The 14,344-nt window shown below is 38.5% G+C and overlaps 1 protein-coding gene across 6 annotated transcripts; it reads left to right on the top strand.

Annotated features, from left to right (window-relative positions):
• The first annotated feature begins 390 nt into the window (after positions 1–390).
• Positions 391–12,278, top strand: LOC122073821 (protein MEI2-like 5). 6 transcript variants are annotated; one of them, XM_042638468.1, is made up of 14 exons: positions 392–822; positions 1,616–1,666; positions 1,840–1,881; positions 1,990–2,133; positions 2,244–2,713; positions 5,333–5,491; positions 5,576–5,692; positions 5,818–5,969; positions 9,305–9,396; positions 9,524–10,475; positions 10,573–10,657; positions 10,746–10,814; positions 11,123–11,299; positions 11,514–12,278. In XM_042638468.1, exons 3-14 carry the CDS (start codon positions 1,851–1,853, stop codon positions 11,634–11,636), a joined length of 2,571 nt encoding a protein of 856 aa, XP_042494402.1. In that variant the 5' UTR covers positions 392–822; positions 1,616–1,666; positions 1,840–1,850; the 3' UTR covers positions 11,637–12,278. The 6 variants fall into 6 exon arrangements, with proteins under 6 accessions (XP_042494404.1, XP_042494402.1, XP_042494401.1 ...); XM_042638467.1 differs by having other exon boundaries at positions 967–1,666; XM_042638469.1 differs by having other exon boundaries at positions 392–1,069.
• Positions 12,279–14,344: the final 2,066 nt, after the last annotated feature.

The raw sequence follows: 14,344 nt of genomic DNA, 5'->3' as shown, positions 1-14,344 counted from the left end.
AGATCCAAACACATCCGATTCAAATTCGATCCATCCAATCCAACCTCCACCGATACACTGATTTCAACCGAAACGGCTAAAACCCGACAAGATTTAGGACCGTCGTTGTCACCTAAGGGGTGAAGGGGCTGTTTGGCTTTAGTTATTGTGTCGAGGAGACTGCAAATTCACTATTCTTAGTGGATTATGATATCATATCAGAGACAGAGACACAGCAAAAGCCGAAGAAATGTTTTTACTGCAAAAAACCCAGAGGCGCAAATCAACCAGCCCAGTGGGAATATAGTAATTTAATGGAAAGTAGAGGTGGAAAATGTAGGTTTGAAATTAACCAATAAGAAAGTTTCCTTTGTAAATCTCATTATCCCGAATTGAAAGAGTTTAGTAGTGTTGTGTCAACGGACGCCAAACCTGATTCAAATACAGCAGAATCTCCACCTGCGGAGTGAGTGGGGAAAGAGAGAGAATTGTTTGTGAGGAACTTCGTCTGTTCGATAAGTTCTCTGCTCCTACACTATGTTTTTTGTTGTCCAAATCCAATCAGCTTTCTTTCTCTCTCTGTATTCTCGGCGAGAGAAGAGGAAGTAGAGGAGTAGAAGAAACAAATGTCTCTCTGCTTATTATACTCTTCAGGACAAGATTTCCTTTACGAATCTTTCAAAAGATTTAACTGTAATGGAGTTGCTCCAATTGTTTCTCCTATGAATTCAGGGTTTGTTTGAAATGAATTTTAGGGTTTTTTTTTTTTCGTTTTTTCTGTACTATGTTTCGGACCACCTGTGACCTTCTTGTACTAGGGTTCTTCCACGAGTGATTCATTCGGTAAGTGGTCTTTTCTTGATCCCACTTTTATTTCTTCAAGATTGATCGATCATTCAATGGGTTGGTTTCTGATCGGCCACTTTTTGTTGAAGGTGTGATAAATTTTGGAGTTTTACATTTTTTTTTTTTTTTTGGTTTCTGTAGCTCAATTATTGCCGACATATTTGTTGGGTTCTTAATGGTGAGGGAAAATTGGGGGTATTTGGAGTCACTTTGATTATTGCAACTCTCAGCTGTGACTTTACTGATGAGAGTAACTGTTTTGTCTTCGAATTGTCTATTGTTGCTATAAATTATTCCATGTGGTTCTGTTTTATTATATGCTTTGGTTCGTCTTTTCCTGTTTCCAAGGGACGGTTTGTGGAAAATTAGTTTATCTAGTGTAGTACATTATGGCATGTATTGGTACGGGAATGGATGTAAGCCCATCTAGTTGTTCTTCTTTTTGACATTCAGTCCCGCGAAACCATTAAATGCTTCAACCTCTGCTAGGATTTGGAATTTGGTTCTCCATCATAGGTTTATCTGTAGCTTCTAAATATAGCTTCTATCATAGGACTCTCTTCAGGCCAGCTCTTAAGTTCTTACTGAGCTACCTGTTTGGCATGGTTTCCTGTTGACTAAATTGATTGAACTAACTTAATGTGGTTAGGTAGTTGAGTGTTGTCTAGCTGGATAACTCCTGAAGCTCATCCTGGAGCTGGAGAGTGGATATCGGTGTATTTGAATTTTTATTAATAAATATATGAGGTTTCACAATATAACATCAGCATTTGGATTTTGTAATGATCAGATTATATTTTGTGCTGCTGGGCTAATATTCTGTGCAAAAGCATCTGAGCTGGTAAATGCCTGCTGTTTTCACAATCAGAGTAGTATTGATTGTTTTTTTAGACTAAAGAACTATTTGCATCTGTGTATTACATTAATTTGCTGAGTGTTTTTTTTTTTTCTCCTAGCGAACAATCTCAGGATTTGGTGGTCTTCTGTTTTTTTTTTCTTTTTTCCCTTTGGCAGAAGGTGGGCAAATGGAGCAGCCTGCTGATATTTCAGTCTCAGGTAGCTTCAGCAGCTCTCCATATCTTCCTCCACTGATGTTAGATAACTAATGGCGATTGCCTCTATTTATACTGTGCCATATATTTATTGATAATTTTGTTGTTGCAGGTCCTTCCAAAATTCCATCATTTAATATTACCCGAAACGTTGGAAGCAGTGCATGGGGGATTCCATCTGGATCTGATACATATCATGCGTCAAGTGATGCCAGCCTTTTCTCAAGCTCCTTACCTGTTCTTCGACATGAAAAGTGTATGCATTGGCTCTTCTTTGTAGATTCTGCACAGAGTTATGCACTGACAGAACAGTTTTCACCCTTTTATTTTTTTTTATTTTTATTTATTTATTTATTTTAATTACAGTGAACTTTGCAGACTTGGAGCACAGTGGTCAATCTGCAGATGACGGATCAGCTATCTTAAATAAACCACATCAAGATGATGAAGGTAAGGATTCTCTGGAAGATGATGGGCCAAATGCAATTGGTAGCCTTCTTCCTGATGATGAGGATGAGCTTTTAGCTGGTATAATGGATGATTTTGATCTGAGTGACCTGCCTAGTCAACTAGAGGACTTGGATGAGTATGATCTTTTTGGCAGTGGAGGGGGTATGGAAATGGACTTTGATCTGCAGGAGAGCATCACTGCGAGTATGTCAAAGGCAGCCATATCTGATGGTGGTTCTATTAATGGGAATAGTCAGTATGGTATTCCAAATGGTGGTGGAGCGGTTGCCGGGGAGCACCCCTATGGAGAACATCCTTCTAGAACATTATTCGTGCGGAACATCAATAGTAATGTTGAGGATTCGGAATTGAGAACTCTCTTTGAGGTCAGTGAAATCTCATTTCAGCTTGATTTTGGTTATTCTTTTATTCATACCCTACTCAGTATTGGTTGATGATTGTTTAGTTTTATATTGTCTCTATTTGATTGTTTTAGCATTTTCTATTGGGAATTTCTTTTTGTTAACTTTGAAGGACAGGACATGATTTCAGATAGTTCAGCTAATTATTTTCAATGAAAGAACCTATCTTTGTTTAATTCAATGGTTTGGAGATCTCATCAGCAAATTTCACAGCCAGCTTGAACATGGAATGCTGCTGGAGTTGTTTTTGCTAGTTGCTTAAGCTCCGTGTTATTTATTGGCTCAAGAGAGATGGCCCCCATGGCAGTTCCTGAGGATTGCATTTGATGTGGAATATAGTAAACATAGTTTTCACTTATGGGCACGCATATTTTCACATATACTTTTGTTGTTCTTAGCAAGTGAGTTCTGAGATTTATAATATCATCCATTGAACTAAAAGTTGAGAACTTCTAAAGCAGAATCCATGTCCATACTGTAGCCTTGGACCTTGCTCCCAATCAAGATATACCATCCATAGGCCTCATGATTCACTGATTAGACTTTAGGTGAGTCACCATACAAAAGTTTTAATGTTTTTTGGTCTACTTCACTTCCTACTGAATTTTATGTAGCCCTTGAATAAGATTGTACAATAATTCCTGAAGGGGGGGAGCTCTCCTACCCTTACCAAGCTTTCATTCAGACAGAATCTTCTTTTAGTATGTATCACTGATCTATGGTTGTTACTATGCTTAAATTCATATTTATATAGGATCTAGTCATCTGTCAAACAGTTAGATGATGATCTCAATGATACTTCACTTCAATTGTTCATTGAATACAACAAGCTGTAATTCTGTCTGCTTGAGTAGGATAGTCAGGGTTATCCTTGTTTGGTTGAAATTTGGTATGGGTGTCTTGGGGATTGGTAGGGAACATTGAGATCCAATGGCCATGATTGTAACCTCAAATAAAATATAAGTTTTAAATGTTTCATCTCAAAACATCGGGGCTATAGTTTTGCTTGGAATACCTTGTATACAAGATACAAATATACCGTCACACCTCTTACAAAGAGTGTAGTTGAACATTTTATTTATCTCATGCTGTTCCCTTTGTATTATCATGTAGGGCTTAGATGTCCACTCTTAGAAGTAAGATAGTGTGATTCTTGGACCACGTAATTACTGAATGTAGTTCTTATTGCTTTTCTTAATTACCATTATAATTTAGTTGTCATCTTGTTTCCTGAATTTTTGGTCCCTCAGTTCATGCCAACTGCATGTCTTTCTCTACTTGTGCATGTATCCTGCTCTTCTCAATTTACATGGCTGATGGTAGTATCCATACTTTGAAGACTGTATTTTTCGCTCGTCTGAATACTGAAAAAGTTCTTTATGACTATCCTTGAGTATCCCCTAATGTCTCTTGTGTTTCTTATATAGTTATATTCCTTTGTTAACACCAAGGATATAGCTGAATTGGCAAGGGACCTTTGCCTCAGGAAGCATGTGGTTTTGAGTTCGACTCCTCTCATCTTCTTGGGGCATGGGGGTGTTTAGTGCTCTTCTCTGCTCTCGGTGAAAGTTGAATGGTTCTCATTCAACCTCGGTATGAATCAATCCATGTAGTTGTGGGGTCAGTATGGGCCCGTGGGACTAGTTAGGCCGAAGGCTTAGATACCCATCGTTAGCAAAAGAAAAGTTGTATTCTGTATTTTTTTTTTTTATATGTATAAGTATTAGATCTCAGTGTACTTTTATGAGTCTGCTAGAAACTTTCCATTATATGCATGCTTTCATTTCTAGCCAGAAGTATGGATTGGCTATTTGCATAGTTGTCAAGGTGACTAGGCAACCCAAGGTGTCAGAGGGTTGACCAAGGGACAAGGCAACCGCCTAAGCATCGCCTAGGTGCCCTAGGTGTGCGATATATGATATATGTAATATAGCAATGATCTTTTTATATAATTATGCTTATATGTAAAATAGAAGGTGGCGGGAGCCTTGTGCATTGGGTTGCTCTTTTTTTATTTTTAATACTATTGCAATGTAATATAATTATGCTAGTAATGACCTAATTTGAGAAAGTCAACATATAACAAACAGAGTATTAAGATATAATAAGCAAAGTATAAGATATAGTATATACATTTTCATTGGAAAAACAAAACAATAAACATATATCAATGTAAACTCGTGAAGTGTCAACAAGGCATGTTGGTTAGGCGACGCCTTGGCAACTATGGGTAGTTGTCTCTGTATGCTGAAGTTTGTTGATTGTTCTGCTGGCAGCAAGCTTATATCGACGGTGTTCTTCTACCTTCAAGGATATGGGAGAACCGTACATGCTACATTACTAGTATCTAAAGTCATTGCCTTTTCTAGCCTTTTATCTCATTCATTACCCTCATGATCATCTATGCTTGGTCTTCAGCTTCTATAAGTTGATTGGGCAAGCATTCAAGCAAAGCATGATTGGTCTTTGGCTGATGTTGAATCTTTGCCATCTTTCCTGAACAGCTCAGCTTTGTTTTCTAATTCGTTTTCTTTTTGTTTTGTTACATGGTTTTGATATCATGATGTTGTTTTCCTTTTTTAGCAATATGGTGCTATTAGGACCCTTTACACTGCATGCAAGCACAGGGGCTTTGTAATGATATCGTACTATGATATCCGAGCTGCTCGGACTGCGATGCGTGCCTTGCAAAATAAGCCATTGCGTCGGAGAAAACTTGACATTCATTTTTCAATTCCAAAGGTTTTAGACAAAACCTTAGCCACTTTTGTATTAAATATTCATATTGTTTACTCTCCATTTCATCTATTTCTTGTGCCATTCCAGGATAACCCATCAGATAAGGATATTAACCAGGGAACTCTTGTAGTCTTTAATTTGGATCCTTCTGTGTCAAATGATGATCTCCGTCAAATATTTGGGGCTTATGGGGAGGTTAAAGAGGTGTGTAGTTTGTTGTATACTTTGTTAACTTTCAGTTTTCCAACCAGGTTCTTGTATATTATATTTGTTCTGAATGATTCTTTGTGAGATTATATCTTCTGATGTTTCCTATTGCATGAATACAGATCAGGGAGACACCACATAAGCGGCACCATAAGTTTATCGAGTTTTATGATGTCAGAGCGGCAGAAGCAGCTCTTCGGTCATTAAATAGGAGTGACATAGCTGGGAAACGTATAAAGCTCGAACCTAGTCGTCCTGGGGGAGCACGTCGGAAGTGCGTATATGCATTTAATTCAATTCCTTCTCTCTTTTTCCTTAGTTACGGATTTTTCAAAACCATACCAGCTTAAAGTTTTTTTTTTGGTTGGGTCCTCTGTTTGCTGCTTCTTTTCCCTATGTTGAATTTTGTTTCCGTTGACTCACTTTTATGCCAGTACTTATCATGCAAATTTGTGTGGTCAGCTTCCTTTGGACCAGATAGCATATTGGAAAAAAGTTTAGGACTTCAAATATTGCTGGGAAGAAGTAAATAAATTTTAGAACTAGGGCTGGAGGTTTTGGAGGAAAACCAGCGATTTCTTGCAGAATTTGGTTTGAAACAGCATGGTTATATAATAAAATTAAATTACAATATGAGAAGGTGATACACGTGAATTAAGTGGTTGAGGATTTGGAATTGGAAGCCACACCTGATTTTGCTGATCCGGTAGTTGGTGACCAAGAACTGAACTTGTGATTCAGTTTAAAATCAATTAAATATAAAAATATGGAAGTTTGAGAAATATTGTGAAACCAACATAGAAATTAATAATATAATACATATGCATCTGCATAGGACCTAGTAATTCTTTAGTCCATTGGATGATTAGTAATTTGACTGAGGTCCTGAGTCAAACCTGTGTTATTCAAGACTGATTGAGAAGCAGGATCTGAGCCAAGATTTGACTAATTCTGTAAATTGTCCAGCCCCTAAGTACTCATGAAGTTTGGGGACAATAGGTTAATATTCTGATTTCTGATAAAGTGATCCATTTGGTTCCTGATCATAGTTTTCAATTCAATACCTAGGCGAGAAGGCTCTTCTTGAGGTCTGAGGCAACGAGGCTACCATTCACTTTATGTGCAGCATTCATTCTAAGAAAACCAAATATCTGGGGAGCCCACTTTTCCCCGACATCAACCATAACTTTGTGCGTTCTTTTGCTCTCCAAATGTGCTATTGTGATGTGTTAAAACCCTAAAATAAGTTGTCACCTTGAAGCCGAAAAGTGTGCTAATTTGCACACTGAAATGTTTCTCCTAGTTCCAGAACTTCACACTGATGCTAATATGGACTGGATTTTCCCAAGAGCAATCACTCGAGTTAAATTTGATGGCCTCCTCAGACCAGTGGCACCGTGTCACTGTCTGCGGCTGGAAGCTGATGATCTGTTTATTGGATTTTGGCTGCGAAAGAATCCATATTTATCCCATGAAAGCTGTTTATTGTGCTTGCACAACGCATTACTGTAACAATAAATTGATGCAGAATCATAGCTGAGTCGGGTTGACCCTTCTGGCAATTTAGACCAAGATGAACTAGGTTCAACTGATTTTTGGGATCTAGTAGGATTTTAGGAGGATATATTTATTTTGGGAATAATATTTGTAGTCTTATATTTTTGGGTAGATATTAGACGAAGCAGGGGGTAAGGCTGCGCACACACTTGCCCCTCTTCCTTGCAGGAGCAGGAGCCTCGTGCACTGGGTTGCGCTCTCTCTCTCTGTCTCTCTCTCTTTTTTTTTTAAATTAGACGAATAGTGAAATTTGAATTTTATTGTGTTTCTATTTGTGTTAGTTTAGGTCTTAGGAAGTAATTAGGAGATTTTTTTCTATTTTAGTCTTAGATTTTATTTAGGGAAGTTTTAAATTCAGTTAAATAAATAGCCATTTAACCCAAGTCATTGGGAAAGTTTTGAAGAATGGATTGATCGATTGTTAATGGTGCTGGATGGGTACGGTTGCAATAGTCGTGGACCTCCTCCCTATCCCCCCCCCCCCCCCCCTTGTGCGATCTCTATTTCTCTCTCTTTTGCTATCTTGCCATCATCTTCTTTTAGTTCTCTTGCTCTCCCTTGCGATTCTTTCTACTGCCGATGCTCTGTTCTGGACGACCCAGCAGTACCCTCTGTTAGGATCCCGTCTCCTTTATCCCTTCTTCTTTCTCCCTCATATTTTGGGCGTCGGATCCTCACCCTAGGGTGACCTGAATCTTGTGTTTCTTTCCCCTAGTTTCATCCCTTCTGTGAGATATCCATCTGGGTCCATACCTGAACCTGCAACTCCCACTGTTTCCTGTTTCCTGTTTCCTGTTTCAGTAGAGCTCTATTAGTCTAAGACCGTTGAATCAGCTGATTTTGTTACTGGAATTCATAGGGCTGTGGGCAGAAACCATATCCTGCAGTTTCAAATCCTTGGAGGTTGAATAGAGAGAGTTCTTCTTAAATCAGTTCTGGTTCTTCCGCCTATTGTGTTGGCTGTGTAATCCTTATTTTATGTTTTCCCCATAGTACCCCTCACTTAGTCCTTTAATACATTGTGTCCTTATTTTAACTTTGATTCGAAGAATACCCTTTACCCATCTTTGTTACTTTTGCTACTTCTAAGTGGAGGTTCCTGAAATTACAATTCTACCGCTTTGATTTAAAGCTTGAGAGTAGTTACAGATTTTCCATTCTCTCTTGTAATTTGGGTATTTGCTAATTGAATGGGCCCATAAGCGATCCGATACCAGTTTTAGAACCCGTAGCGGCATCATAAATATTATTGAGGTTTTTTAAGTAGAATGTGGCATCCCAAAGCACTTACTATGCCCCTCTGAGAGTCACTATATTCTTGCCATCAGGGCAGGGGTTTTTGTCTCTTGCTAAAAGGGCAAAAATGTGAATGTCTATAGATCTAATCAATACAACCCTGACTAGGCCTCCTAGACTGACAGAGTGATGTGTCATCAGGTTTTGCTTACAGGTTGCGCAGAGGGCAGACCTCAGCGCAATGGTAAGGTTGCTCCATTACAACCTAGTGGTCGCAGGTTTGAGTCATGGAAGCAGCCTCTCCACGAAGCGGGGGTAAGGCTGCGTACATTTTGACCCTCCCCATACCCCGTAGTGGCAGAAGCCTCGTGCATTTTACACCCTGTTTTTTCATCAGGTTTTGCATCAGGTCAACTTGTTCATTGACTTGTCTGTATCATCTGCTTGTCTTATGTGTCATGTTAAAACTTTTATCCTGTTGTTTGTTTATTGTCACTTGGGTTTATTCATTGTTGATTGCATAATTGTTGTTTTCTTCACCAAGTACCTTTCTGTGTCAATAGATTCCATGTAAAATTACTCATCTTGCATGAATTGCTGGTAAAGTATTACATATGCTCAGTTTGGACTCTCAGGGTTGCAGTTCATAGCTTGCACCTTTGTTATTGTCTGATGTAGGTATCTTTTTCCCATAATGTCATCTTGTCCAACCAAGTATCTTTTTCCCAAGCTGCAGTTCATAGCTTGACTAGTGCACCATTCCTGGTTTATCGTTTTAGTTTTTAATGTTAATGCCTTAATGCCCTGTATGTGCAGCTTGATGCAGCAACTGAGTCAAGAGTTGGAACAAGATGAAACTAGGAGTTTCAGGCATCAAGTGGGTTCACCAATAGCCAATTCTCCTCCAAGTAGGCTCTCTCGGGATCAATTTCCGTACTTGATATATTAATTACTGTATTTTGGTTTGAGTTCAAGTTCTTGTTATTGTTTATAGGTGTATACTGGAGGTTAATTTCCTTGCTTGATTCATGACAGGTAATTGGGCCCAGCTGAGCAGCCCGGTCGAGCATAGCCCTTTGGAAACTCTGAGTCGATCCCCTGGTTTGGGAAGCATTAGTCCTACGACCAGCAACCATTTGCCTGGATTAGCTTCAATTTTACCTCCTCTGGGATCAAATTCTATGAAGATAGCACCTATTGGGAAGGATCAAGGAAGGGTCGGCCATGTCAATCAAGTATTCAACAGTGCTAGCTCACCTCATGGAGCTGCCTATCAGCATTCCCATCCATGTCCAGAGTCAAAGTTGAGCCCAAGTCCTGGGAATGTGTCTCCTTTTGGTCCTTCAAATTCTGGTGCATCTGGTATTGGAACATTATCAGGGCCACAGTTTCTATGGGGCAGTACTAATCCTTACTCGGAGCACACGAATTCTTCTGCCTGGCCAACACCATCAATGGGGCATTCCTATTCTTCTAATGGACAGGGACAGAGCTATCCATACTCTAGTCGACATGGCCCTTTTCTTGGTTCATCATCCCATCACCACCATCATGTTGGGTCTGCCCCATCTGGTGTTCCTTTAGAGAGACATTTTGGATATTTCCCAGAATCGCCGGAAACATCCTTCTTGAGTCCAGTTGCATTTGGAGGAATGGGCTTAAGCCGCAATGATGGGGGATACATGATGGGCATTGGTGGTCGTGTGAATTCTGGGGTTGGTTTATCAGGAAACATATCCGAAAATGGTTCCCCCAGTTTCAGGGTGATGTCCTCACCTAGGATGGGACCCATGTTCCTTGGTGGTGGTCCATATCCTGGTCTAGGTGTCCCTGGCATTGATGGCTTGGCTGAACGGGGGCGGAGTCGGCGGCTTGAAAGCAATGGAAACCAGATAGACAGCAAGAAGCAATTCCAGCTTGACTTGGATAAGATTATTGGTGGTGAAGATACTCGTACTACTCTAATGATAAAAAATATCCCGAACAAGTAAGACAGTTTCTGCTGCTCATTGAATTGATGGTGACTGTAATTTTGTAGGATCGGGTGTGAAGTTGATGGTATTCTGTGATTTTGATTGTGCCAGGTACACCTCAAAGATGTTGCTAGCTGCCATTGATGAACATCACCGTGGTACCTATGATTTCCTCTACTTGCCTATTGATTTTAAGGTAACTCTGTCTAGACCCAGTAAGGAATATTTTGTAATTTCCCTTGGGTTGAATTGTGACTAATGGTTATAACCATTTGTGGGTGCAGAACAAATGCAATGTAGGCTATGCATTCATCAATATGGTGTCGCCTTCTCTCATTATCCCCTTCTATGAGGTTCAATTTGCGTTAAGCCCCGAAAATGATGTTTTATTTCTTCTATATTTTGATTATGGAATTTTTAGTTAATGGAAGATAGGAGTTTAAACTATACTTTGAGCTCAACCACATTGCGCTCTTAGAGGGAAAGGATTTTTGTATTAAGTTTCATGTTGGTAAGCCACATAATTGTAACATCGCAGCTGCTTCAAAATGATGAATATGGGATCTCTAGTCTCTGGAAAGATATTACCAAAAAAGTCTCAGGAAAGATTTATGCAGTAGAAACATGGGTAGTTAACTAAGGTCATCTATTGATTCTGCAGGCATTTAATGGAAAGAAATGGGAGAAGTTCAACAGTGAGAAAGTTGCTTCTTTGGCCTATGCTCGAATTCAGGGAAAGACTGCTCTTGTTACCCACTTCCAGAATTCTAGCTTGATGAATGAGGACAAACGGTGTCGCCCAATTCTATTCCATTCTGAGGGAAATGAGGGTGATCAGGTAAATAAATAGGCTTCATTGTGCAGGACTTTTATGCCTGGCATATTCTTACTTAGTATTAGTAGAACTATTTTTCATCTTTGTCATGTTTAAGTCTCTTCTCTCTGAGATCTTTCCAACTTTCCACTTTATTTAACAATCCATTTTACTATCATGGGATCTAACTATAAATCCAAGCATTCACTGACCAGAACTTGCATGTTCATTTGTGTAGATCATCCAGGAACCCTTTCCATCCAACACTATGAATATCTGTATCCGTCAGCCAGATGGATCTTATTTGGGAGATACACCAGAGAGCCCTACAGAGGGAATTTTGGGTGAGAAACCAAGTTAGAGTTGATACCCTTTTTTGGAAGCAGGTTTCTTTTAGCTCAAATGAGGGAGGGTGGCTGTGAGTTCTAAGTCTTGCGAAGTGAAATTGTGTATAAAATTGGGGAGAGGTAATTTAAAGAAAATGTATATAGGCAGTATCCGCTTATGAATGCACCTGGAGTATATCACAAGAAATCTTTGGATGAATATGCGGAGCGAGCAATTTTTTTTTTCTCTTTTTTTTTTATTTTTTATTATTATTATTATTTATTGTGTAGAATGAATTTGATATCTAAAGATGGGAAGACAATAAGGTGGAGCATGCAGGTGAAAGGTCAAGTCTCTTCTCTTTGCTACCAAATGTGTTGTTCGCCAGTTTGTGCATGATTTCTGTCCTACCCTTTTGTGTCTTCTTTTCCTTTAGGTCTTGTTGTCAGGGGTCGGGATTGTGTTAGGTCTTTTGCAAATATTCCCCCATGTTTATATGGGTATGTGTATGGGAATTGAAATCTTAGGGTTGATCCAAGGGCCTGTTTACAGAATTGTATAGAGGTTATTACAGACCCAACTTTTGTACTGTGCTGGGTGTTGTTCACTTGGAATTATGATATTTTTGTATCTAATGAAGACGTGGGACTGTACAGATGATGTTGCATTTCAGCTATTCCATTCTATTATTGTTCCATATAAGCTGATGACTCAGAAAATAGGATATGCATCAGGTGATTACCTGAAATGAGTTGGGGGCAGGGATGATACTGATGATTTTGCCCTCTACTTTTCATAAAAGAAGAAAAAAGTGGTCTTTTTTTTTTTACGATTTTACCCTTGATCCAATGCCCGATCCAGTATTGGCCAGGTATTCGGCCTTGCCGAGGCCGATACCACGATCTGATACCAATACCTCATCCCCTGGTTGGGGGACCGATACCACGATCTGATACCAATACCTCATCCCCTGGTTGGGGGACACTTGAAGAATTGAATCTCTAGGAACCTATAAAAATAAAGATGAGTAAATTCAGTGTCAGCTGCTGGTGATTGGAATGAAATGGTGCTTTGCATTGGGTATTCCAATCTGACCTTATCTGGGCTCAATATGGTGTCACAACCACCAAATAAATGGGAAATTGGTTGGGACAAATCATTCGAAGTCCCGGGAGTCATAAAAGGCATCTCTATATCTCCTCTAAATGGTCCATTAACAGATATTATGCAGAAAGCCTCCAAGTGGTTGTGTGAAGATGCTCTAACTATGATCAGGGACCCTAACCTCACCATGTTGAATTTTTATTTCTTTTTATTATAATTTTTTCTTTCCCATCAAGAGAAAAAAAAGAAAAGAAAACTCATTCTTGTTGCAATTAAATGGTTTGGTTACATGGATCCTTCCTCTCCATTCAGTTTGGTTCAAATCCATACTTGATACAAGGCTCATGTTGTGCATGTTTTTGTTCACCATCTCTCCATGAGTCATTTTAGGTTTTACCTCTGGCTTCTCTAGGTGTTTCAATCTGAATCAAGTCACTCTTCTATACTAGAGCATCTAAAGGCCTCCATATACACAGTCATGCCATTTCAAAGGACTTTCTCATAGGTTATCATGTATTAGACTTATTCCTAAATTACCTCTAATTTGTTTTTTTTTTAGTTTAATTTTACTACTTCACTCTCAACTACACTTTATCCATATGTTTACCAAAAATAAAAACTGCACTTTATCCATATAATGTTCCTCAACTGTTTGACATTCTATATCATATATCATAGTTTGCACTTTATCCATATAATGTTCCTCAACTGTTTGACATTCCATATAATATATCATAGTTTGTCGAATGATTGTATTATAAAATTTCCGTCAATCAAACGACACTTACGCTCCTCTCCCCTTCTAATACAAGCCTTGAACCTTCGACCTCAAGGTTGAGCACATAATCAACAAACCATTGAGGATGCAAAGAGACTTGTGCTCCTCTCCCCGTCATTCATCCTATTTTAATTCTTTATGTAACATTCTTTTTTTCTCCTCTGGTATTTATGATTTGAGTCCAGATACTTAAGATAATCACCTTACGGAATCTCCCTCCTTAATTGTCACATATCATTATCAATCTTTTTACAACTAAAATTATATATCATATACTCCATTTTCGTTCTACTTATCTTAAAATCTTTTGATTTCAAGATTGATCTCCATAATTCTATCTTAGCATTAACCCCTGCTTTTGTCTCATCCAACAAAACAATATCATCAGCAAGAACCATATACCTTGAGATTAATGTTGGATGTCTCTTGTTAAATCATTTATGATAAGTGCAAACAAATAATGGCCTAAAGCTGATCCTTGATGTAACATAACTGTCATAAGGAATTCACTACCTTGTTCCCCCTCAATTATTACACTAGTCATCACATCATTGTGCATATATATAATTATGTTCGCATATTTACTTGAATACTTATTTTCTCTAATACTTGCAGCATTAACTCTTTAGGTACTTCTTTACCCAAAAAGAAAAAAAAAAAAAAAAAAAAAAAAAAACTCTTTATGGACATCATTATAAGTTTTTTTTAGGTCAATAAAGACACGAACATCTTTCTCGCAATCTATAAATCTTTCCATAACTCTCATAAGTAGATAGCTTTTGTCATTGATTTTATTGATATAAAACTAAATTGATTATCCATAATAATAGTTTCTTGTTTGATGCAATTTTTTTTTTTTT

Source organism: Macadamia integrifolia, chromosome 3 (assembly GCF_013358625.1).
Source record: "Macadamia integrifolia cultivar HAES 741 chromosome 3, SCU_Mint_v3, whole genome shotgun sequence".
Lineage (NCBI taxonomy): Eukaryota > Viridiplantae > Streptophyta > Magnoliopsida > Proteales > Proteaceae > Macadamia > Macadamia integrifolia.
Note: the sequence above shows the minus strand (reverse complement) of the source record. Positions and strands in the feature narration are given on the sequence as shown.